Source organism: Aspergillus costaricaensis (genome assembly GCF_003184835.1).
Source record: "Aspergillus costaricaensis CBS 115574 unplaced genomic scaffold BO79scaffold_21, whole genome shotgun sequence".
In the NCBI taxonomy this organism is placed as follows: Eukaryota; Fungi; Ascomycota; class Eurotiomycetes; order Eurotiales; family Aspergillaceae; genus Aspergillus; species Aspergillus costaricensis.
In genome coordinates this window covers 385,058-406,837 of record NW_020291821.1, presented here as the reverse complement: position 1 = coordinate 406,837, position 21,780 = coordinate 385,058, and the positions used below count along the sequence as shown (strand labels likewise).

The following is a 21,780-nucleotide window of genomic DNA, read 5'->3' as shown; positions in this document are numbered from 1 at the left end:
ATATATAAATTAGCTTAGTCGCCTGGAATCCATGATCTCTATATAACAACATACTACCCAAAAGACGCTGCAATGATTGCCTCCACAACCAGCAATCAAACCAACAACGGCGTATCAAAGCACCCAAACCCCTTAACCACACTCATTTCATCCACATCCGCAAACTTCGTCTTCAACGACCATCCCACAGTCTCATTCCTCAAAATCTCCCCCTTCTTCCAAATACATAACCCAAACACCCCCAACTCCGAAACCACATCCGACTCCTCCACCCCCATCCTCGACATCAGCACATTTCCCACAACCGGCGACCTAATCCTCTCCATCAACACATACCTCCCCCACTCGGATTCAGAATCCATCCCCAAAAGAAACCCCGGTATATCCTCCCCGTAGATATTATGCCCTCCGCCTTCGAGCGACGGCTTCAGAATATACCTCCACGCTGTCTCAGGATCCGTCGCCAGCCCACGCGCATAATTCCCCTCCTCAGAATCACCATCCATCGGGTACATACCCACAAACGTATCTCTAATAGCCAATACCTTCTCCTCGGAATCAAGAAACCTCTCCAACACCGCCGGACCCATGAGAGCCTGCTGCACCTTCTTAAACATCAACACATGTCCCAGCACCGACGGACACTTGATAGCCCGCGACTGCTCCAGCCTGACTCGACATTCTATCCCCGCAGCATCATACTCATGCACTTCGAGCCCAGCGCGCAAATACACAACCGATATCTCTACCGGCTTGCTCCCTTCACCCTGTAAATGCGGATAAAACAACAACTCCCGATCCCCACCAAGACAAGTCCTCCCCAACACATCGTCCCCCCACTCAACCCTATACGTCGGGACAGGAACATCCCTATCCCACAGCGCATACTCAATAGGCAACTCATCAGCAACGTTAAAGTTATCCGGCTGGACAATGAAAAGCACACCCGTCTTGGTAGCCAGATCGCTTTTAACCGGGCCATATATATCATGCGCCGTAGCAAGAGAATCAGCTAAGCCTTTGATATTCTCATTCGTAGGCAGGGAGGATAGCGTAATTGGACTTTTCTCCCTTGTTTCTTCCCCGTTCGCATTCGACAAAGAATCATACACACCCGTCCTCGTCAAATACCGATGCATATCCACCACTTTCTTCGCATGACATCCTCCCGCGCACGCGATAGTGTTGAACTCGACTTGCTTGAGCATCAATCCCGCATCTTCACTTTCTTCAAGGCTAATCCCGACTTCAACTTCACCTTCCTCCTCGTTGTAATCTCCAGGAACATGAAGCATATAATCCGACCGGAATATCCCCATCGAGATATCGGAGCCATACCCCCCTCCTCTTTTACTCTTTATCCGCAGATGAATCTCCCATAATATCCTCGCGAAGGGGTCTACAGGGAGAAGAGGTTTAATTACCGAGTTGTAGAGCCAGGACTCGTTGTCTGAGAGATGGGCGTAGAGCTCGTTGTAGATTGGTTGGAGGGTGTGTGCCTGGTGGAATAGGGCCCTTGGGAAAGGAGTGGGGAAGATGCTGGTCGAGATGGGGTAGCTGCTGCTGTTGCTGGTGGTTATGTTGTGGGAGGGTTGGGGTTGGTTGAAGTGGATGATGTGTTTTAGGTGCATGCCGTGGGTTAGTTGGTAGTTGAGGATTTGGGTGGCTAGGTGGTGGTGGCTGAGGGGGTCGGGGGTCGTGGGGGGGTACATTTTTATGATGGTGGTGATTATGATGATGATGAGGTTGTTTTGGGGGTATGGGTTGTTTGCAAAGTAGTTGTGGTCTGATGGGTGTGTTGGAGGTTATTGTTTGGTTGTATGTTGTAGTTGAGGTTGAAGATGAGGATAAGGCTGAGAGTGCAGTGTGTGCACTGCCTCGTTTTGTGGGTGATTGGTTGGTTAGGAGGTGGTCTTGTAGCTGCTGGTGTAATTTATATTCATGTCGTTAGTTTAGATTCTACGAGCTGGTTGTTCTGGCGTTTGAGATGGTTTACATTATCATACCTCCATCGAGGAAGATTGTTTATACTAGATGATGGTGGTACTAGCGAGTGTAGCGCGATGGGATGGTAAGTAGTGTATATATAGTGTACACAGGAGTATGATTTCTTATACTTCTCTGCTCTACTGGTATATACTATAGCCTTCTTTGCCAGTAGTACATCGGTAGTTGGATATTACTACTATGCACACTGCCGGATAGTGAATTTCAAATGGTAAGTTAGTACTTACTGCTAGTAATATATTTCCAATATGAAGAGGGGTATCAGCAACGTCATAGATCCATCCCTCTCCTACTCGTTGGTGTGTAGTGACTGTCTCACGACACAACCACTTATGTACACACCAACTATCCAGCACTATCAGAGCTGGTTTGTATCACTGATCACCCATCAGAAGCCATGTTCTACAATCTGGCAACGGAGTAGAATCCGGCCGTGGATGCCGAGGACCTCGCATTGCGGGGTCCTTTCGGCGCTGACAAACCCTTATCGGCCCGGAAGTCGGTAGTCACGGTCTAATCCCACGCACTTTTCTACCTCCAAGGCATTCCATTGGCCGTGGAATCTACGTCCAACTGTGATCTGCGGTCGTGGAATTAAGCATCGGTCAACCTGGCCCGGATGGAGTGAACACCTGCGCGCCCAACTAACGCAATGTCATCAGGACAGAAAAGTGTCTTTGCCATCCTCATGCGACGCTCCATCTTCTCTACAGTCTCCTTCGCTTCCAAGCTACCTGTCAAGTTTCAGTAAGTAACCCGTACAGCAGTTTCCCTGTCGCCGACCATCCTCGATTCACGGAGAATCGGCGCCGGTGGGAGTGCCAACCCCACGGTTAACCCTTGCGCATACTGACATCAGGCAGTAACTGCAGGATACCACCTCGTCGCCTAAACCTCCACAACCCCTCTCGATCGTTTAGCCAAACATCCACCATGTTCAGAGTTGGAGACGATTTCGAAAAGCTCCAAGCCTCCCGGCCCGAGTTCAAGCGTGACGTTCCCGTCACTTTCTCGCAGCCGCCGAACCCCAGCTGGAAGCAGGGAGAGGGTGCCAACGATGGCGGTGAGAGCCTGAAAAAGAACCACATCGAGATCGATCCCTACGAGGAAGGGCGACCGGCTGCCTCCAACTATAAGCTTTTGATCTCGGGTATCGTCCCTCGTCCGATCGCGCTCATGAGCACGAAGTCCAAGGATGGAAAGACGACAAATTTGGCGCCGTTCAGTTATTCGAATGTCATCAACCATGACCCTCCGCTTTTCACGGTCGGAATTGTTGGCTCCCTAGAAAAGGCCAAAGACACATTGAAGAATCTGGCGGAGACGGGCGAGTGTGTGATCAACATCATTTCGGAGCATTTCGTCGAAGCTGCCAATGCGACAGCCATAAACGCTCCCTACGGAGTCTCTGAATGGGAAATTTCCGGGCTCACCCAAGCACCTTCTGCCGTTGTTCAGGCGGCGCGTGTGAAAGAATCCATCCTGGCGATTGAAGGCAAGCTGGTGGAAACCAAGGAATTCGAGAGCCGGTCTACGCCCGGCAAGATATCCGGAGTGCTGGCGATCATTGAGGGTGTTCGTTTCTGGGTGAGAGAAGATGCGATCAACGAAGACAAGAGCATTGTCGACCTGAAGGTGCTGAAGCCTATTAGTCGGCTGGGAGGCATTTCGTACGGGCGGACCACCGACGCGATTGAAATCCCAAGACCGCAGTTCTAGATTCGGCTTAGATCCTGGCCGTTGCGATAAACTAGTGACCGTGGTACCTCGCTTCGAGTCAGGGAGGGGCCGTTGAAAGCTCCGTATAGCCTCGGTTCATCGTATACACTAGAATAGTCAAGAATAGATAGAAGATAGATTCGGTCAGCTAGAGATTTTGAAATAGATCGTGAAACTCAAAAGCCGCTGAAAAGAAGAATCACCGCGATGTGCTCGTCAACATTGTTGATTGTAGAAATAGCCGAAGCATACCTAGAGATCGGAGAAGAGGCCGACCGTGGACTGAAGCGTGGGGATGGGGAAGTGGATACGTGCCATTTAAGGTAGGAGAAACTCCGGGCCTCCGGACGGAGAAAATGGAGGAGAGAGTCCACTTTTTCCCTCCCCAGACGGAGTCCAGACTCTAAGAGTCGAGGCGATCAAGATCCAGGTGCTTGGGACTTGGAACAACAATGCAAACAAGGCTTCTGGGATGTTTCGCCTTGGAACGAGGATAGTTGTCGTATCGTCCATTCCAACCTTCCTGAAAAGGCATAACTTCTGAGACTGACTGACTGACTCTGACTCGCTCAGATTACTTACTCGTATGCAGTTCTTCCCTTCCACACTATGGTACGACGGTGCACTAGTCGTCGTCTAGTCGGTACGACACGGTAGTTGAATCCAGTCCAGTAGTGCCCATTGCAGTCCAGTCATGGCTGGCGTGTCCCAGTTCTTAATAATAACTAAGCGGGTAACTAAGTAGTTAACGTCAACACTTTGCAAGTCACATGGACCACCAGCGATGGGGCAAAAGACGGGGGTGACGGATCAGAGCCGGGCAGTTACTTTTCCCTCCGGGGAGGTTTTCTGCTGTGATCAATCCTTCAGTTCTGTCCCTGATCCCTTCGGTATGTAACGGGACTCCGCTTAGGGTCGGATCGAATGATCCTTGAAGGAGAGTTGTAATTTCATCCTGCCTACTTTGTAGTAGTTTCCATCATCTTCCGAGTGAACGAATCAATACGAAAGGGTGAGAGGCGAGAGACGGGCCAAGCGAGGCCGGTCACTAGCTGCTACTTTACTAGCCAGCGGTCATCCTCCCGCCTAGCCTGGAGGGTTAAGAAAAAAACGAGGCATCTCGTGATCGGTAGAAAACAAAGAATCCCCATCGAATCCAGCATCCCTTCTAGGCGGTCAGGCTAGAATTGCTTGGGCCTTGCCTTTTGAGGTGGCTTATTTTTCCGACGCGCCTGAGGAGCGCAGGAGAACCAGAGCAGCCAAGGGCTTAGCTGGCCGATTCTCGACCCAACAATCAATCAGTCAATCAATCAATTCCTCTCTGCTTCCTTCCCCCCCGGTTGACTTGCCTACGTACTGACTGTTAACCACTAGTCCCTTACTAACTTTAGTTATACTTCTGCGTGGTGTGTCCCTCTGGCGCAAGCGTGACCAGGTACACCTTCTACTAACTTTCGCTGCTCTGCTTCTCTTTTGCTGTTCCCGCCGACGCCCTACGGGGTAGAAACAAATAATATCATTCGCAGCATAAAAATTGCAGGGGATTATTGACCAAATAGGAAAAGAAGGGGAAAGAAGAAAAAAGGAAAAAAAAAAAAAAAAAAAAAAAAAAAAGAAATTCAAAACGAGAAAAATAAAATAATAAAATAAAAAATCTACCAACTAAAAGGAAAAAGAAAACGAGCGTGAGACAGGGAGTGAGTGAACTCACCCTCTTTTCTCCCCTCATCCACTTCCGCTTCCTTTTGCCTCTCTATCCCGCAACAGTCTTCACCGGACACGACGTGGGATCAAGACAACTTACGTCCATGGATTTTTCTCTCTACTTGGTGCTCCCATCCAAGGCTCTTCAATACCGCCGTTCTCCTCGACCTCTTCACTCTCCGCTGGCGATTCCCTTGTGTCTTATCCTTGGGAACGATCGTTCGCCCTAATTCCTACACCCTTACAATCAGATGCCCAATGTGTCGTGACCCCGGATGATAATTTGCTCGCAATGAGCCACCCTTCTCCCCAGAAGAACGGCGGCAATAATGTTCCCCCTCCAAGACAGATCCGCTTCGTTTCAACTGATGGGCAGCCCCAAACTAAGCGGCGACGAGTTAATGCGGCGTAAGTCATAATCGCCTTCTTTCCCCCCCCCCCCATGCCCCCGGTCTGCTCATCCTGTGATGAATCTAACCTGATCGCTCCCCCGTGGGGCCAACCATAGATGTCTGACGTGTCGCAAGCGCAAAATCCGTTGCTCCGGCGAACAACCAGGTAATCAGTGGCTGATATTAGACTTGATCATGGCCATCGTTTGACTCATTTGCTTGAATGCATAGTGTGCAAAACATGTTCCGATTACAATCACATCTGTCAAGGGTACAGCGAACCGTCTGCCCATGCCCGGTCACAATCCGACGCAGCATCACGAACTCCTACAATTGCCCCTCTACCGCCTCCCAGTGATGCGACTGCCTTGCGCGCGGCGCGGAAGGCCGCAAGTCGCTCCCCTAGTTCTCCGCGCCGAACCATAGTACCTATTACTGGCGGTGCTGATAAGCCTTCCGAAGCACTCAAACTGCTGGAGCCAAAGGAGGAACCCCTACCGACAGACACATCTTCGCGGACAACAAAAGAACTCGAGCAACAGAACAACGGGGCCAGTCCAGAAAGCAGTATGTTATGGCACTTTTATAGTTTCTCGAATGTCTTGTATGAGTGGCTATGGCTTATCAGACTCTTTGTTGTCTAGGTCGCACCTCGCTAAGTTCCAGCGCACGCACTCATGTGCCCTACTTTAGGTATTTTGGGCCAACAGCTATTGTCCCTGGCTTCAAACAGATGGTTCGCATACATACTCCAAGATGATGCCCTGAGGTCGCATCGTTTAACGCTCCCTACAGGTCGTTCAGGTGCGAGGATCGCGCAAGAGCAATCCGTCACTGTCATCAGGTCTGCACTCCTGACTATTTCACTTTTACTGGCTTCTGCAGGCGACTGGTTTGCTTTTTACCCGCAGGCCTATCAAGTCTAGCGACACTACCTTGCACGCCTAGCTAACCCATTGATTTTTCTCAATGCAGAGTCTCTGTCTCCCCTTCGTAGTCCCAAATTCGCAGATGCAGGCATGAACAACGTCAGCACATTACCCGATACCAGAGACACCCGTGATTACAACAACATTCCGTTTTATGATCGCGATGATTCCCTTTCTGTCAGCAACTTGGTGATGCACCTATGTGATCTATTCTTCGTGCATCTCGGGTGCAGTTTTCCGTTCCTGCAGCGAGACAGGTTTTTGCGCGACCTGAAAGACAAAAGAGTAGACACCATGCTTGTGGACGCCGTTTGTGCATTGTCCGCAAGATTCTCCCCGCACCCACTGTTGAGTCCGCCTCAAGCTCCAACCATCGATGGCTCTGAGCCGCAGATCGATTTGAAAAAGTCCACTCGCGGGCAACCATTTGCCCACAGAGCCATGAGCGCCCTAGTTGATACCCTCTCGTGTCCTACGCTTTCCGGAGTGCAAGCGTGTCTATTGCTTGCTTATGACGAGTTCGGCTCGAACCATGATAGTGGGCTTTGGATGTACCTAGGCATATCCATACGGATGGCCCAGGATCTGGGAATGCAGAAGGTTCAGGGCTTGGAGTATAGTTATGGCCTGAGCGGGGTCACTCCAAATGCAGTAATGACTGGGCAGGCTGGCAAGTTGAGAGATGACCAGTATGATGAGCCTCAAATCTCCCCAGGGTCCGCCCGGGATATGCAAGACACCGAAAGCCGACGAGCTCGGGAGCGTGAACGGGTTGACAGCTTCTGGAGTATCTTCTTCCTTGACCGAGTGATTTCATCCGGAACAGGCAGACCAGTGACCTTACGCGACGAGGACATAGAACTTTGCTTCCCACTCCAGTCCGAGTCCCGGTTGGCAAATGGATGGCCCGCACCATTTCCGCCGCTTATCCGTATTATCCACTTGTACGGAAGAGTGACGGATTTCATCAACGGCATACAAGATGTCAATCATGTAACATCGGATACACTGAAAATGCTGGCCGGTATGGAGAGTGATCTGACAGGTAGGGCCAAAACTCCACGACATTCATTGACAAAAAGTTAAGAGTGATTTCCAGGCATATACCAGCGCCTGTCGCCTCGACTCCACTTCAATGCGGCAAATTTCCAGGCGTACGTCAAGGCGAAGGAAGGAACCAATTTTATCCTCCTTCACTTTGTAAGTTGCGCCCTCGAATGTCTTGTTTGCTCCAGGACTGACCTGAACGCAGTGGTTTCATACGCTGATCGTCCTACTTCACCAACCTACGCTTCTGAACTCTTTTGGGGGGACGATCCAACATCTTTATCCGAACAGCAGGGAGCTGTCGATGTCATCCGCTAAAACTATCGCCGATATACTGTCTTTCTCCGAGCTCGTAGACGGGAAAAGTTTCATCGGCAACCCTTTCACAAGCCAGCCAATGTACATTGCCGCATGTGCTTTCCTGATGGAGAGTGCTTATTATTCGTCACCCTCTTCAAGATCTGGCTCGCCTCCAACGCAGCCATTGCTGGCAAACCAATCCAGTGGATTCGTGATGCCGAATATGGATTCTTCAAGTGGAACTGATCGGAAGCCGACCGCCAAACACATACTTCTTGCATCGGCTGCAAAGGAGAATTACCAACGGTGCTACAAAGCGTTAAAGGCGCTGGAGACGTATTGGGAGGGCACCAAATATATTCTTACGGTATTAGATCAAAAGGCCAAGGGAATAGTTGATCCGCTCCTGTATACTACTGAGGAGATGGAGAGTGCAGTCGAAGTGTCTGCTGTCCAACCCTTCACTGCGCCCCCTTGGCGGTGTACGCAACCCTCCTTGCCTGCTTCAGGCGAAGGAGAACGTCCAGCAGATGTCCATACGCATTCGGATGGAGCACGGTCGCCAAAGATTGACCCAAGTCAAGGTGAGCTCTTTCTTGTTTATCTTCGAAAAGAAGGACGAGCTAATTCTTCTTAAGCTATTGGGTGGGCGTTGACGGGTGCAACCAATTCGTCTCAACCAAACCTGAGTCTTTTGTATCAGCTACCCGCCCAGGCCGAGCCCGTATCAGACAAGCCAACATACTCATCCCAGTATAGCCATAGCTACCCTCATCTTCCCGTACAATCTGGTGATAATCAAAACCCGAATTCTTATCCACAGCCTCTGGAGTCATCCAGAAATAGAGGGACTACGACGAGCACATCGATGGCACCCGGCCCGGAAAGATTCTCGCCTCTTGCATCCTCTGGACAAGTCACAACTTCTGACGCCAATTTGCTCCTTGGCTTAAATACTTCGTTCCCAAGTCCCGCCTCCCGACCCCCAAACACGCGACCAGCGTACAATCATCCTTCTTCTAGGTTTGAATCTCAGGCGCCTAGCTTTAACTATAGCTTACCCGCTGGCAGCGACCAGCAACCTGGGGACGGCCAGATGAACGCACGGACAGTTCTCCACCCTGCTGTGGGCTCCCATGCAGGGGACATATTCATTCAGAGTCAAGACATTGACATGGCCACGCTTCAGCAACAAGATCAGCTCCCCTTTACTTTCACTGGAGAAATCCTTCCATGGCTGGAATATCTGCCGCAAGACGTTCTTAATTATTTTGGGGAGCATCAAAATTACCCTGCTCTGATGAGCCCTCATGATGAGACGCCACAAGCTCCCCATTGAGTGTATACTTTGCTTATTATTCATGCGATTTTACTTACCCGAGCGAGTGTTGTCATTCTTGTGATTAGAGTTGAGGTTTCTCTGGCGCCCGGGGGTCATATGGACACGTATCTCACGGGCGGGAAACTCAAAGCGATAAATCTGCTGGTTGGATGTCATTCGATGTATTTTGGCTCTGAATGTTTGGAAATGTTGCATGATCCAAGTCTTGCATTGGCGAGCATGCTCCAGGGTGTCTCGGGTCGATTACTGTATGATTCGGGGCAGTTTGTGATATAATGAGTGTGAGCGTGTTCGTATGTTCTTATTGATGAGACGTGTAATTGTAGCTAACTATAACCCCGGACTCAAGTCTTATCACTTTCTGCCTTCTCCAGCTTTGAGCGTTAGTTCTCTAGTAATGATGGGGATCCCCAGAGTAAAGCGGGGCCCATCAGCCAGTCAGAAGCATTTCAGGGATGTGGTTGCCCATCACGACCGGGCGGTGAGACAACACGCAACAAAGCATCCAATCCCCCCCGATCGCCATCTCCAACAGCTTCTCTTTAAACTGAATGGTATGCGACCTAGAATTCCATCTTGCTTCCATCTAGCGTGGCCCATTGAAGCTCAGCATTCTTCGTGAGATCCACAGGCTCACTGACGGCCTTCTACTGGTGCTCGGATAGTAGTGGGGAACCATTTCCTTTTATACTTTATCTTGGTCTATACGATTTTTATGACAAACCTCCATGGACGACCACTCTGATGACCCCCAATTAACTGAATATGCAGTTCGTACAGGCGAACCAGACGACCTATCTCAAGGCTTTGCCTACGACCAGCACCGACCGGCTTCCCCGAAGTTTTCGACGACTCTATACGGACATCATGCCGACATCGGTCCTTCCACTGAAGATACACAAATGTTAGTTCACGACGGCGGTTACAACTCCTCGGATTCATCTACACAGCTTTCTGGTCATCTATTGAACGACGATCTGAATGAAGGCCACGAACACCAACGTTCCAGAGCTTCGAGTCGCTCTTCGGTCTCGTCGATCCCTGCCTCGGTGCTCACAAACATGGCGGAGGGAATGAAGACGGCCATACATGACAATATGCTCTCTCACAGTTGGCAGGACCATGATAGCAAGGCGCATAACGGACATCTGCGCTCGATACGGCACCGGGAAGCCGCTTTCCGGAAGCCAAGCTCGGTAAAAGCAATGCAGATGCACACGGAGGATGAAGGAGATGATGAATACCTGACCCCACCCAAGCGCAGAGGTGGCCAGCGCTTTTCGGACATTTCGATCAGGTCTGCCGGCTCATCGCCGCTGAGAAAATTCCATCATTATTCGCCGTCAGGGTCTGCAGGTAAGCCCAAGGTTAAAAAGGAGTATCCACTGGTACTTCTACACTGTAACCTGCTTCCACCCTCTCTTCCTGTGCCAGGCGCGATGGGTTGCCACAATCAGAAGATACTCCAAGAGGTTTTGCCTCCGGAGTATTGGAGGCGCTGGAAGCTGCTGGAAGAGAAGGTCGGATCTGGTGTGCTCCGTGAGCGTGGGGTGCTTATCTCTCACCCGGAGGACCTGTATGACTTGCTAGAAGAGCGGCTACTGGAGAGTCTAGAGCTACAGCGCCCAAGGCTAGATCATGGTCATTTTCTGGGGCATGATGAGAACGACTCTGATAGAGACGATCAGTCTGTAAGAGAGAGCGCTACGGACGAGGAAGAAGGGGAGGAGTGCCCCGATTGTGGAGGACACGTGGTGCGCCACAATAACGAAGGCAGAAAATGGGAGATCAAGGTATTCGCAGCCAATGGACTGATGAGAGCTGGTGCATGGGCAGCGGCTTGGAAGGAAATGGAAAAGGTCGATGTTGAAGTTGGCCTTTGGCTTCCTTCGGAGATCAGGAGAGAATTGGAGAGGCGACTGTTGGAGCAAGAGGTGGACCATTTTGAGAACCGATTGCAGGTGCCGCATTTGCAGGCGCCCGAGCAGGAAATGTCCGCTGAAGCGCGCCGCCCTTCGCTACATGGCCGTACACCTTCCTCGGCAATTGACGAGCCCAATTCTTTTGTTCCGGAACCTATCGAATCTGCCCCAGTTACACAACAAAAAGCGGCTAGAGAGCAACAAATGCCGGAGCCTCAGTATGTCCCGCGATCCAGTGACGATATCGATCTACAGACATTGCTGGTGAACTACGTTCGAGTATTGGCTAGTGACCGACGCAACGTCGCAATTGCCGTGCTCAGCCTCCTGGTTCTGTTCCTCGCGGTCAATTCTGGGCCCCAAGCAAACCAATCGGCTCTCCGGCCATTCCCCCAGGACATTCTGGAAGCCGCATCTGCTTCTACGCCAGTGATGTCGCCGATGTATTCTCCGTCTGCGAGCTGGGATAGGCCTACGAGTTGCGCGAGTTCAAGCATCGAGGCACTGCATATTGGGGAAATAAGCTCGATCACTTCTAGCTCTCGGGAGATTCTGCAAAGTGCGGCGACGCCCTTGAGTTCAGTAGTGATTGCTCCCGCGGAGATTCCAAAGACTGTGTCCGATGATCCCCCACCGCCACAGGCAGAGCCCGAGGCAAGCTCTTCTGTGGAAAATCCGCTCGTTATTCGAGATATAGAGCCGGTGACCCCTTCGAGGCTAGAGCCTAAGGAGAATCCGGCGGCGGAGGCCCCACTACTAGACCGTCCAGAACTGATTCAGCCGGTGAGCCCGGCAATGGAAGTAGCCATCCATGCGAACCAAGAGGCGGACGATTGAACGACGTATATGAGCTATAATGCCGTTAGGATGTGATTGACGACCGATATGAGACATTTATTGTTTATTTTGTTTATTCTGCCTGACTTGTTTGTTTCTCTGCAGTTAGTGTCTGTTTCTGCTTAATATCTCACTATGGACTCTGTATTTACCTCCAGAAGTAGCGACCATCAATATGTTTACATTAGCTGCTCTGATCTACCTATCACAACGATCGGTCAAAGTTTAACACTAACGTTGCAAGCGCGCCACTGCAGGGCAGGCTTAAAGTGACAGGTCATGGCGATAACCCGCTTCCGGGTCAATAAGATTCGATAACCTAGCACCACATCGTCAATCGTTTCTTCACTCCTTGCTGATATCCAGCTAATCAGCTAAACAAATGATCAAACTCTGTGTGTTCTGGGTCAGTTATCAGTGTAGTGGCAATGCTAACTTGTCGCCTTAGCCCACATCTCCAGTGTGAAGTTCACGGGTTTTGTGAACGACATGCAGAATCCACATTTTCGCGCATCCGCGACCTGCAATAATATCTAAATTTATTGGTTTCGCTAATAATTGAAGCTTGCGGTGAGCGAGACAGTCTGCACCCTGCTAGAAATGTTCGTATGCCGGTAGGCCCTGCATATGACGGATCCAGTATCTTGGCCATCGGACGGCATTATGACAAGCCCTAGTCATGAACCTTTCGCTATACGTCTCGGGTCCTCCATCCCTTGCCTTGACCTTCGGGCATCAATGGCATCAGGTCAATGTGCCTCTTGAGTTCTGTCATTATAAAAGCCTCAAACTTCTCGCAGGATGAAGGGAACTCAACCACGACAAACCAGTCCGCGACTCGGCCCTGTTCGACTGTATATATTCTGTGGAACTAGGTAGTTGGTTCCTTGTATATTTCTTTATTTGGTTTTTGAGCCCCAGCATGAGTATATCTCAAAGCAGGCTGGCCCTGTTGGCCCTTTGCTTCGTGCAATGGGTGTCCGGCCGTGTTGTGCAGTTCCAGCTAGACCTGACCTATGAAGATGTCAGTGTCGCTGGTGATGTACACAAGGCTATTGTGAGTAATGGACAGATTCCTGGGCCCACGTTGTGGTTGAAGCAGGGTGATGATGTCGAATTTCTGGTCAACAACTCGATGTCAATCAATACTACGGTTCATTTTCACGGTGAGTACTACCTCTCAATCGTATGGTTCTTTGGCTTTGATGTTCAGAACGCCTTTTCCTACAGAGTCTTACTGAATACTTGCAGGTATCGAACAACTAGGCACCCCGTGGTCAGATGGTGTACCTGGACTCTCGCAGGAGCAGATCAAGCCGGGCGAACAGTTTCTCTATAAATGGAAGGCAAGCCAGTATGGCTCGTACATTTATCACTCGCACACACGGGCTCAGATTGATGATGGCCTCTATGGGGCTATCTACATTGAACCGGCAGACTCCGTGGAGAGGCCTTTCCATTTGATCTCTGGGACTGATGCGGACGAGCAGCAGGCGATGTTGGCAGCTGAAAAGAATACACGGCCAGTTCTCATCTCGGATTGGCGAGCCTTCTCTTCGCATGACATTCTTCAGATTCAAACCGAGTCTGGTGTTGAGGCCTACTGTGCCAACTCTGTTTTGATCAACGGAAAGGGCTCGGTGATTTGCCCGTCTCAGGAACACATCAATGCTGCCACGACACCGCAGCAAAAGCAGATCCTGGGCAACTTGACTCTGACTGATATGGGGTATGAAGTCCCAAACCCTGATGATGGTTACAATGCTGATCCTGACTAGATGCCTGCCTCCCACGCCGGGTGTTGTGGGTCCGTATCCGTACGATCTCAGCAAGAGTCCCAAAGGTTTCTACGAAGGATGCACACCTAGTGAAGGGCCCACGGAGGTTTTCAAAGTCAATGCCTCATCCGGTTATGCCAGCTTTGACTTTATTAGTATGGCTGGCTCGACTTCGCTTGTGTTCTCCATCGATGAGCATCCGATGTATGTGTACGCGGTCGATGGCCGTTATGTTGAACCTTTGCTTGTCGAAGCTGTTACTGTGCCCGTCGCTTCAAGATACTCGGTTATGGTGCCACTCAAGTCGGAAGACCAGGCGGGAGACTATACTATCCGCGTTGCCAACAACTATGCGAACCAGCTCATCAATGGGACCGCCGTCCTGTCGTACAACACCGCTACACCGAAGCAGATCGGTACCTCGCAGCCTTATATCAACGAGGCCGGTGCTAATGCCACTGCCTCCACGGTCATTTTGAACGAAACCGACGTGATACCCTTCCCCGTGGTAGCACCTGCTACGAAGGCGGACCGGACTTACATCCTGAATGTCGAAAATGCCAATTCATCTTACACCTGGACCCTGGGCAACCAGTACCCCGTGTCGAATGAAGAGCTTCGCCCTCCTGTCTTGTTCAACCTCAGCTCAATCTCGCAGGCGTACTCGGCCATGACGGAGAACGGTACCTGGGTTGATCTCATCATCAACATCACCACTTCTGGCCAGCCTCAACACCCCATCCACAAGCACTCCAACAAGTACTTTGTGATCGGAACGGGTAACCAGCCCTTCATCTGGTCCTCCGTGGAAGAGGCAATGAAAGACATCCCGGAGAACTTCAACTTCGAAAATCCCCAGATGCGGGACACTTTCTACTCGCCAAGCTCAGGCACAGGGCCGAGCTGGCTGGCGATGCGCTACCATATCGTGAACCCGGGGCCATTCCTGCTCCATTGCCATCTTCAGATGCACCATGTCGGTGGATTGGCACTGGCCTTGCTGGACGGGGTGGACGCCTGGCCAACCGACATTCCAGAGGGATATCGGTTGCCAGTGATGCCAATCTAGGGACTTTGACTCAATTGTACAGAGGTGGACGAAAGTATCTACTTGTAATATGGCCATATAGCGCCTCTCATATAGACCAGATGTAATATTATTTATTTACTACATAATGAACAAGCTTGGTGACTTACCAATTTCCCAATTATGGTTCCAAAGTAAAAGTGAGAGCAATCACACCAAATCAGGCACAGCAGTCAGTCGCCTGGCGTGAATTGGTGGCGGCGGTGTGTTACCGAAGCCCATTCACTGCTGCTGTTCTCTTCTTCGAATCGACTGTTTCTTTCTCACTTTGTTGAATCGACTTCTCTTCTATCCTTCCCGCCTCGTCGATACCACCGATACTCTTTTCCCACTTCGTGTGATCGATCTGTCGGTAATCCAACGGTTCATCTAAGCGTTTACCATTATCACCTGCACACACATTTCCTCCTTCTCGTCCACTCGTCATTCAGAAAAACATTAACTTCCACAACAATCACTATGAAGCGGGGCTACGCGCCGAGAAATGAGAAGATGCACTTTGGCATCCAGTCCGGCGGGCCCAGTGCCTGCAAATCTAAAAAGGGAGCAGTAGTAGTGCCTTGCTTGCTCGGTCTCCCCAGTGAAATTCTCACTACCATCTTTGAATATGTGAGTACATCCCCCCCCCGAGGTCCAAGACGCGTTGTTGACTTTTTTTTCCTTCTTTCTCTCTCAGTCTGGTGAAAAGAGCCTCTGTAGCCTGGCTGGGGTGTGCCAGCAGTTCCACGGCATGGCCGTGGCGCTGCTGTACCGCAACATCCACCATGGCATTCATACAGATGATCCTGTTTACACTGAGAAATCCCTGGATCGGTTCACGGCTATGGTGGAGGTAGTGAGTACTAGCAGCCCTCAGTACGCGTCTTCTGTCAAGAACATTGCAGTGAGGCATATCGCGCCCTACGAATCAGATAATAGACAGGGAGGTGTGGTCAAAAGGCCTAGTCAAAGTTACTACACAGGCCGGTATCTGTGTAGTCTTATTGCCATTACTCTGCGGAAGACGACCGGGTTAACTAGCTTCAGGTAAGTACAAGACAGTCTTGAATACATGATAAAGTATTCGTGTGCTAATTTCTTTAGTTGGGATATTCGTTTGGAACTCACACCCTCAGTGTACCAAGCGATCAGCCAAATTCCTGACATTCGGGACGTGCATATTCGCCTGCCAGCATGCACAACGCCAGGAGCCACTGATTCTACGCTTGGACAAATGCTTCAGACTCCCCATTACCACTTCCACCAAAATAATCCGCCTCCCAGGGAAATTCGACCCAGTTGCACCGGGGCCGAAGCTCAGTTGCTGAAGGATCTCGACAAACTTCAGCATGAACCAACTCTCTCCCTTCTTTCGGGACTAAAGAATCTCTCGGTGTTGGATATTGAGGACCTGAAACTGGTGTTGCAGCTCCCACAGTGTATCTCGCAGTGCTCGTCAACGTTGAAGTCTCTCAAGTTGTCGTTTTCTGACGAGCTTGCAAAGTCGGCGCGGAAGAAAACAGCTTCCAATTCGGCGCCAGACGCGACGACGGCATTCGGGGATATGCTCAATTTCGCTGCACCCCAGTTCGAAGAAGACCTTCTCTTGGATCAGCAGGCCACTCCAGCCGATCCTGCTCTACCCCCAGATCCCGTGGTCCGAAGGGAGCGCTCCATTCAGGAGTCAATTCTGGCGTACATCTTCAAAGTGGGAGATGGCGACCGTCGCAACAAGTATCTGCAGGAAGCCCTGCTGGAAGGAAATGCCCGCAAATCGCAGGCGGAGGATAGTAGCGCTTCGGAAGAGGCAAGGGACCAAAAGTTTCTGAAGTGTGTGCGCTCAATGGTCCGTGTGCTGCCAAAGATGATGGTGCTCAACTCGGAAAATCCAGCCATCATCAACGTACTGCACAAACTCGACCAAGCTGCAACTCAGTATCTGGTCCGCAATGCCAAGCAGCCGAGCGAGAACGTTGTTAAAGCGAGCGCCAGCAATTCTGCCCCAGCCAGTGCTCTCAAGCCTACTCCGTCGATCAGCGGCAAGACCGAATTCTCTGTGAGCAAGAAGAAGGAGAAATGTCCGACCGACGTGATCGATATGGAGCATCCTGACGTTGTTGAAGAGGAGGGAGAAGATCAGGTGTTCGTCGATGAGAGACAGCGGTCAGTCACAGAGGCTAGTGTTCGGGCTTTTGCGCGTCAGCCAGTGCAAGCAGCAAGACCCAGTTCATCTGCCGATAAAGGAAAAGGGAAGCAGCCGGTCAGAAATCCTCCGGTCGAGAAGCGCACAGCAGAAGAGGCGCGAGAGTGCTATGTTCGCAACACACATGGCATCCCACTGGAAAGCCTTTCAATCCATCTCATTCCAGTGACCGCCGGGGTGCTTAGCAAGGCCGTTGACCTGACCTCTCTCCACCACCTGTCGCTACTCAACGTTGGACCTCAAAGCACACTCTGGGCTTTCCTCAAGCGACTCAACCAGATCTACCCCCTGCCACTGACATCCATCCATACGGACAATGTCACGCCCGCGTTCTGCAGTTTCGTCAATAGCATGGACAAGATCACCGAGCTGTTCCTGTTCGAGCGCTACAGCAAAGCCAAGGTAGAGTCGCTGGCCGCCAAGACCACCATAAGCGCATTCACCATTCGCAGAGAGATCCTACACAAGCACATGCGCAACCTCCAGCGATTGGTAATCCGCAACGACGAGAGTGACAGCTGGGCTGCCGACCCAGCGACCATACTACAGATCAGCCAGCGGGGAGGCAAGCTGATCGAGCTCGGCGTTTCGGTGAACAACTGCGGCCTGGTAAGTCAGCTGTCATCTTCTTTTCCAAACCAATCTGGTATAATACTAACCTCAATAGCACTCTCTCATGCAACAAATCGGCAGCTTCCGCTCTCTCAAGGCGCTGCAAGTCTTCTGGTACCGCCAGGACATGTGCACGACCACGCTACGCGAAGTCCATCACAGCCTTATCGACGGCATCTATCACTATTGGCACCTTCGCATCGAATACGTGGCCATGTGCTATTGCATGCATGGACCGATCGCAAACGGCGCGATTCAGGTTCGCGGTCGCGTCAGACACCTGAACAAAGCGTGCGCGATTCTCAAAAAGGAAGCAGCTGCTGAAGAGGCTGCTTCTTCGTCCTCTTCTTCGCAGCCAGCTTCAACTAATAACGCTCCACACGGCACTATGTTTCCGATGGAGAACAGTGAAGGCGACCCAATGCCCCTTTTTGGGGTAGAACTGAGCACGCGGGCGTTGCTGAGCATCGAGGACATCAGCGGGGTGAAGATGTGGGAGAAAGGAGCATGGGAGATGAAGTTGTAGCCGATCCCAGACTGCCGCTGCGGTAGCAGCCTGGGATCGGCTCGTGTGTATGAGTATGAGAAGTTTTCAGATGAAAGTTGATGAAAGTGGATGAAGATGTGATGGAAACATGGATGTGTGTGAGGAGGAGAATGAGAAAGGAAGAGAAGAGGGAGGGACAGCGAGCAGATTAAATAGTCTTAACACGCTTAGTCGCCTCGACGATGTAATCAAGAAGATATTCACAGTTGAAGTGACAAATCTCACATCGCATTCTCACCTTCCATTCTCACCTTCTAACTACAAATCTCACATCGCATTATCATCTTCTAACATATTCATCCTTACCTACCTCATCCACCGCATAAAAACATCACGATACAACAAATACTCCTAGATAGATAGGAATATGAGGGCTTCCCCCATCACATGCCCATTTCCACCCCCTCTTAGTCATCTCAGCTCCACTTCCCTCCAATTTCCTTCCGTCCCGGCCCATCAACTCCCGCCATAGGATGACATCGTTGCTTTTCTTTTTCTTCCTCTTTCTTCTTGCTTCCTAGCTACTTTTCCTACCTACTTACCTGCAACCCTCACTTTTTCTCTCTTTCCCCTCCCCCACTTCAATAACTACTGTATATACTATTCGCAAAAATGGGAGGCAAGAAGGCCGCCGGCGAGAACTCCAAGAAGGCTGCGGGCAATGCCCGTGTACGTTCACCTACCTCAGCTCTCTGCAAAATATTACCCCGCCCCCGCTCCATCACCACCTTTTTACCATCTTCTCAACCACAACCACTACGCCAACGTTAAAAAAGCAATGCTAACAAATCCTGATTAATATGGATATAGAAAGCCGAAGCCGCCGCCAGCAAAAAGGCCGCCGAGGACGCCAAGCGCGCCGCCGAAGAAGACGCCAAGTGGTCCAAGGGCGCGAAGGGTAACAACAAGCGGTACGCCATTCCTTTCCTAGGACCAACGGTTAAAAAAAAAAAGGATGCTAACGCAATCTCTTTGGAAATCCAGCGAAGACGCCGAAGCCAAGAAAGCCGAAGCCGCGCGCAAGAAGGCCGAACGGGACGCCCTCCTCGCCGCCGAAGAAGCCTCCCAGCCCAGCAAACCCAAGAACACGAAAGCCGCCGCGAAGAAGAACGCCGGACCCAGCCGGGGCACATTGGATCTGTCGCAGCTCGACGATTCCCCCGCGAGCAAGAAGGCTTCTGCGCTCAATGCGTCTGGTATCGATAATGCGCTCGACGCTTTGTCGCTTACGGGCAAGGATAGCGGCAAGGTGGATCGGCATCCGGAGAGACGGTTCAAGGCTGCGTATGCGGCGTACGAGGAGAGACGGTTGCCTGAGATTGAGGCTGAGAATCCGGGTTTGAGACGTAACCAGCGCATTGAGATCTGTAAGAAGGAGTTTGAGAAGAGTGAGGAGAATCCGTTCAACCAGGTGCATGTGGCGTTTGATGCGAGTCGGGAGGAGATTGCGGCTGTGAAGGAGGCGGAGAGGAAGAAGGTTGAGGCTAGGTTGGCGAAATGATCTGTTTCATTTTTATTTTTTTCTTCTATTTCGGTTTATATTTTGTTGTATGGGGGAGGAAGGGTTTGATATAGTTGGGTTTGGATGATATACCCGGTTTGCTTGTGGAGGGATGGATATTTCTAAAAAGCATAGAGCATATAGCTGATAGCAGATGAGATGATTAACGATGCAATGGTATCATGCAATCTATATCCATATCCAATACACAGAACACACGACACGCAGAATCAATGGATGGATGGTGGGAGGAATCGGGTTAACCCATCACTGCTCTCACATCCCACACATACAAACTCTCATCCCATCCCACACTCGCACACCATCCCTCACTCCCAAACATACACCAATCCACCCCCGTCACAAACTCCGTATGCCGACCCATCCTCCCCAACTCAACGCCCATATTCGGCCCCGGTCCAGCCCGCATCACATCGACATCGCCCACCGCCCCCGGCGGCGTCTGATCACTCCAAGCCCGACAAGTCATATCATAACTGGCACTCAGCAACACATCCGACAAATGCGGCGACCAGGCCACCTTCCGCACCGCATACTCATGTCCCAGCATCACCGTCTGCGGGCCCTGCCCAGGCGCCCGAATATCAAACGTACGAATCGTCCGATCCACCCCCGCCGTAGCTATCGTCGACGGGCGATACTTATTCCAATCCATGGTCAACGCCTCCGCCGGCGCCGTCGCCGCCATCGGACCCCCACCCGGCACTATTCCTCCCCCAGCGGCACCACCACCACCACCATGAATCGGCACCTGCAAAGTCAAATGGTTCGACGCCGACGCCGGCGTCCGTAGATCAAACACCCGTAGATACGAATCAGACGACACACACGACAATACATCAGGCGAATGCGGAGAAAACGCCGCGCTGTACGTGCAGCTATGCGTCGGCAAAGTAAGGAGGGAATGCGGGCGGCTTGGTGTCCACACGCGCACTGTCCCGTCCCAACTACTACTGCAGAAACGGTCCTTTGCGACGAGGTTCCAGTGCACGCTGAAGACTTCGCGGTTGTGCTCTTTCCAGTTTTGGATTGGGAAGTCGGCGACTCCGGTGTCGAAGAGCTTGATGCTTCCGTCGCCCGAGGCTGTGAGGACTTGGTTTTCGTGGATTTCGGACCATGCTAGGTCGTAGAGGGAGTCTTGGGTTGTGAACCTGGTTTTTTTGAGGCGGGAGTTGGTTAGATCTTGGGTGGGTTTGGAAGTGGGATGGGTTTCGGGGGATGGGGATACCATTTGTAGGGAACGATTCCGTTCGGAGTCAGCTCGAGAATGTAGAGTCGGCCATTGCCGACGAGGCCAAAATTGGCGGATGAGGCGACGGCGAGGCGGTTGTCGAAGAAGGGTGAGTACTTGACTGCGCAGCCGTTGAAGCCTTCTGTGCGGAAGTGGAGCATTTTGGAAGGGTTTGGTGAAATGGAGTGGAGATGGTTGTTGATAAGGGAGGGGGGATTAATTGGGGTAAGGGATCATGGCGTTGTGCAAGTGAGGGGGAGGTGGTGGGTGAATTGTTGATGTTGGTGTTGGTGTTAAAATGGAGAGATTAATAGATCATGGAGATGCGGATGCAATTGCAGATGAAGATGGAGATGGACTGACTGCGGGGAGTCAATGTGCCGAGGTTCGGTCACTATTTGGGTTGTCTATGGCCTGAGGCATATATTACATGCCTCAGGCATAGTTCAGCCAGCCACAAGGCGTAGGTTTTGTTAGGTCATGATTGGCCTGCGATAAGCAGTGTTGAACTACGAGTGCATGTATTCCATAAGTGGACTAGTTCATGGCACCGCCCTTGAAATGAATTCCTTCAAGCAGCAGGGGACCTTTACACGTGATCTATCATATGACTCCATAACAG

General features: G+C 51.1%; 8 protein-coding genes across 8 annotated transcripts; 6 read left to right on the top strand and 2 right to left on the bottom strand.

Annotated features, from left to right (window-relative positions):
• Window positions 1–24: 24 nt before the first annotated feature.
• On the bottom strand, window positions 25–1,712 carry BO79DRAFT_269253 (glutathione synthetase; the record flags this gene model as incomplete). The annotated part of the gene is made up of 1 exon (XM_025687182.1): window positions 25–1,712. One exon carries the CDS (start codon window positions 1,710–1,712, stop codon window positions 96–98), a length of 1,617 nt encoding a protein of 538 aa, XP_025538245.1. The 3' UTR covers window positions 25–95.
• A 1,071-nt stretch (window positions 1,713–2,783) lies between these two features.
• On the top strand, window positions 2,784–3,833 carry BO79DRAFT_209806 (flavin reductase family protein). The gene has a single exon (XM_025682673.1). The coding sequence runs from the start codon at window positions 2,941–2,943 to the stop codon at window positions 3,724–3,726; it is 786 nt and encodes a 261-aa protein (XP_025538244.1). The 5' UTR covers window positions 2,784–2,940; the 3' UTR covers window positions 3,727–3,833.
• Window positions 3,834–5,352: 1,519 nt separating this feature from the next.
• On the top strand, window positions 5,353–9,782 carry BO79DRAFT_197479 (putative C6 transcription factor). The gene is made up of 9 exons (XM_025681272.1): window positions 5,353–5,838; window positions 5,939–5,988; window positions 6,054–6,389; window positions 6,467–6,558; window positions 6,618–6,666; window positions 6,798–7,796; window positions 7,851–7,951; window positions 8,004–8,682; window positions 8,737–9,782. The coding sequence occupies exons 1-9, from the start codon at window positions 5,723–5,725 to the stop codon at window positions 9,435–9,437; spliced, it is 3,123 nt and encodes a 1,040-aa protein (XP_025538243.1). The 5' UTR covers window positions 5,353–5,722; the 3' UTR covers window positions 9,438–9,782.
• Window positions 9,783–10,147: 365 nt separating this feature from the next.
• Window positions 10,148–12,367, top strand: BO79DRAFT_209803 (uncharacterized protein). Its single transcript, XM_025682672.1, has one exon. It carries the CDS (start codon window positions 10,169–10,171, stop codon window positions 12,197–12,199), a length of 2,031 nt encoding a protein of 676 aa, XP_025538242.1. The 5' UTR covers window positions 10,148–10,168; the 3' UTR covers window positions 12,200–12,367.
• A 754-nt stretch (window positions 12,368–13,121) lies between these two features.
• BO79DRAFT_151243 (multicopper oxidase) lies at window positions 13,122–15,046 on the top strand (the record flags this gene model as incomplete). The annotated part of the gene is made up of 3 exons (XM_025678642.1): window positions 13,122–13,365; window positions 13,451–13,928; window positions 13,978–15,046. 3 exons carry the CDS (start codon window positions 13,122–13,124, stop codon window positions 15,044–15,046), a joined length of 1,791 nt encoding a protein of 596 aa, XP_025538241.1.
• Window positions 15,047–15,523: 477 nt separating this feature from the next.
• BO79DRAFT_269251 (F-box protein) lies at window positions 15,524–18,384 on the top strand (the record flags this gene model as incomplete). The annotated part of the gene is made up of 4 exons (XM_025687181.1): window positions 15,524–15,673; window positions 15,741–16,090; window positions 16,148–17,855; window positions 17,914–18,384. The coding sequence occupies 4 exons, from the start codon at window positions 15,524–15,526 to the stop codon at window positions 18,382–18,384; spliced, it is 2,679 nt and encodes an 892-aa protein (XP_025538240.1).
• Window positions 18,385–18,938: 554 nt separating this feature from the next.
• BO79DRAFT_209801 (DUF1014 domain protein) lies at window positions 18,939–20,072 on the top strand. Its single transcript, XM_025682671.1, has 3 exons — window positions 18,939–19,074; window positions 19,216–19,316; window positions 19,390–20,072. Exons 1-3 carry the CDS (start codon window positions 19,018–19,020, stop codon window positions 19,904–19,906), a joined length of 675 nt encoding a protein of 224 aa, XP_025538239.1. The 5' UTR covers window positions 18,939–19,017; the 3' UTR covers window positions 19,907–20,072.
• A 41-nt stretch (window positions 20,073–20,113) lies between these two features.
• Window positions 20,114–21,488, bottom strand: pex7 (putative peroxisome biosynthesis protein (Peroxine-7)). Its single transcript, XM_025684829.1, has 2 exons — window positions 21,156–21,488; window positions 20,114–21,078 (listed from the first exon to the last, which is right to left on the bottom strand). Exons 1-2 carry the CDS (start codon window positions 21,317–21,319, stop codon window positions 20,166–20,168), a joined length of 1,077 nt encoding a protein of 358 aa, XP_025538238.1. The 5' UTR covers window positions 21,320–21,488; the 3' UTR covers window positions 20,114–20,165.
• Between the last annotated feature and the right edge of the window lie 292 nt (window positions 21,489–21,780).

Bases quoted from the DNA above. Each gene is read 5' to 3' on its own strand.
- BO79DRAFT_209806 (XM_025682673.1), top strand. From the start codon at position 2,941: ATGTTCAGAGTTGGAGACGATTTCGAAAAGCTCCAAGCCTCCCGGCCC.
- BO79DRAFT_197479 (XM_025681272.1), top strand. From the start codon at position 5,723: ATGAGCCACCCTTCTCCCCAGAAGAACGGCGGCAATAATGTTCCCCCT. The intron at 5,839-5,938 runs GTAAGTCATAAT...GGCCAACCATAG, and splicing joins CGGCGACGAGTTAATGCGGC to ATGTCTGACGTGTCGCAAGC. The intron at 6,559-6,617 runs GTTCGCATACAT...CGCTCCCTACAG, and splicing joins TCCCTGGCTTCAAACAGATG to GTCGTTCAGGTGCGAGGATC.
- BO79DRAFT_209803 (XM_025682672.1), top strand. From the start codon at position 10,169: ATGGACGACCACTCTGATGACCCCCAATTAACTGAATATGCAGTTCGT.
- BO79DRAFT_209801 (XM_025682671.1), top strand. From the start codon at position 19,018: ATGGGAGGCAAGAAGGCCGCCGGCGAGAACTCCAAGAAGGCTGCGGGC. The intron at 19,075-19,215 runs GTACGTTCACCT...ATATGGATATAG, and splicing joins AGGCTGCGGGCAATGCCCGT to AAAGCCGAAGCCGCCGCCAG. The intron at 19,317-19,389 runs GTACGCCATTCC...TTGGAAATCCAG, and splicing joins GCGAAGGGTAACAACAAGCG to CGAAGACGCCGAAGCCAAGA.
- pex7 (XM_025684829.1), bottom strand. From the start codon at position 21,319: ATGCTCCACTTCCGCACAGAAGGCTTCAACGGCTGCGCAGTCAAGTAC. The intron at 21,079-21,155 runs GTATCCCCATCC...CAAAAAAACCAG, and splicing joins GGAATCGTTCCCTACAAATG to GTTCACAACCCAAGACTCCC.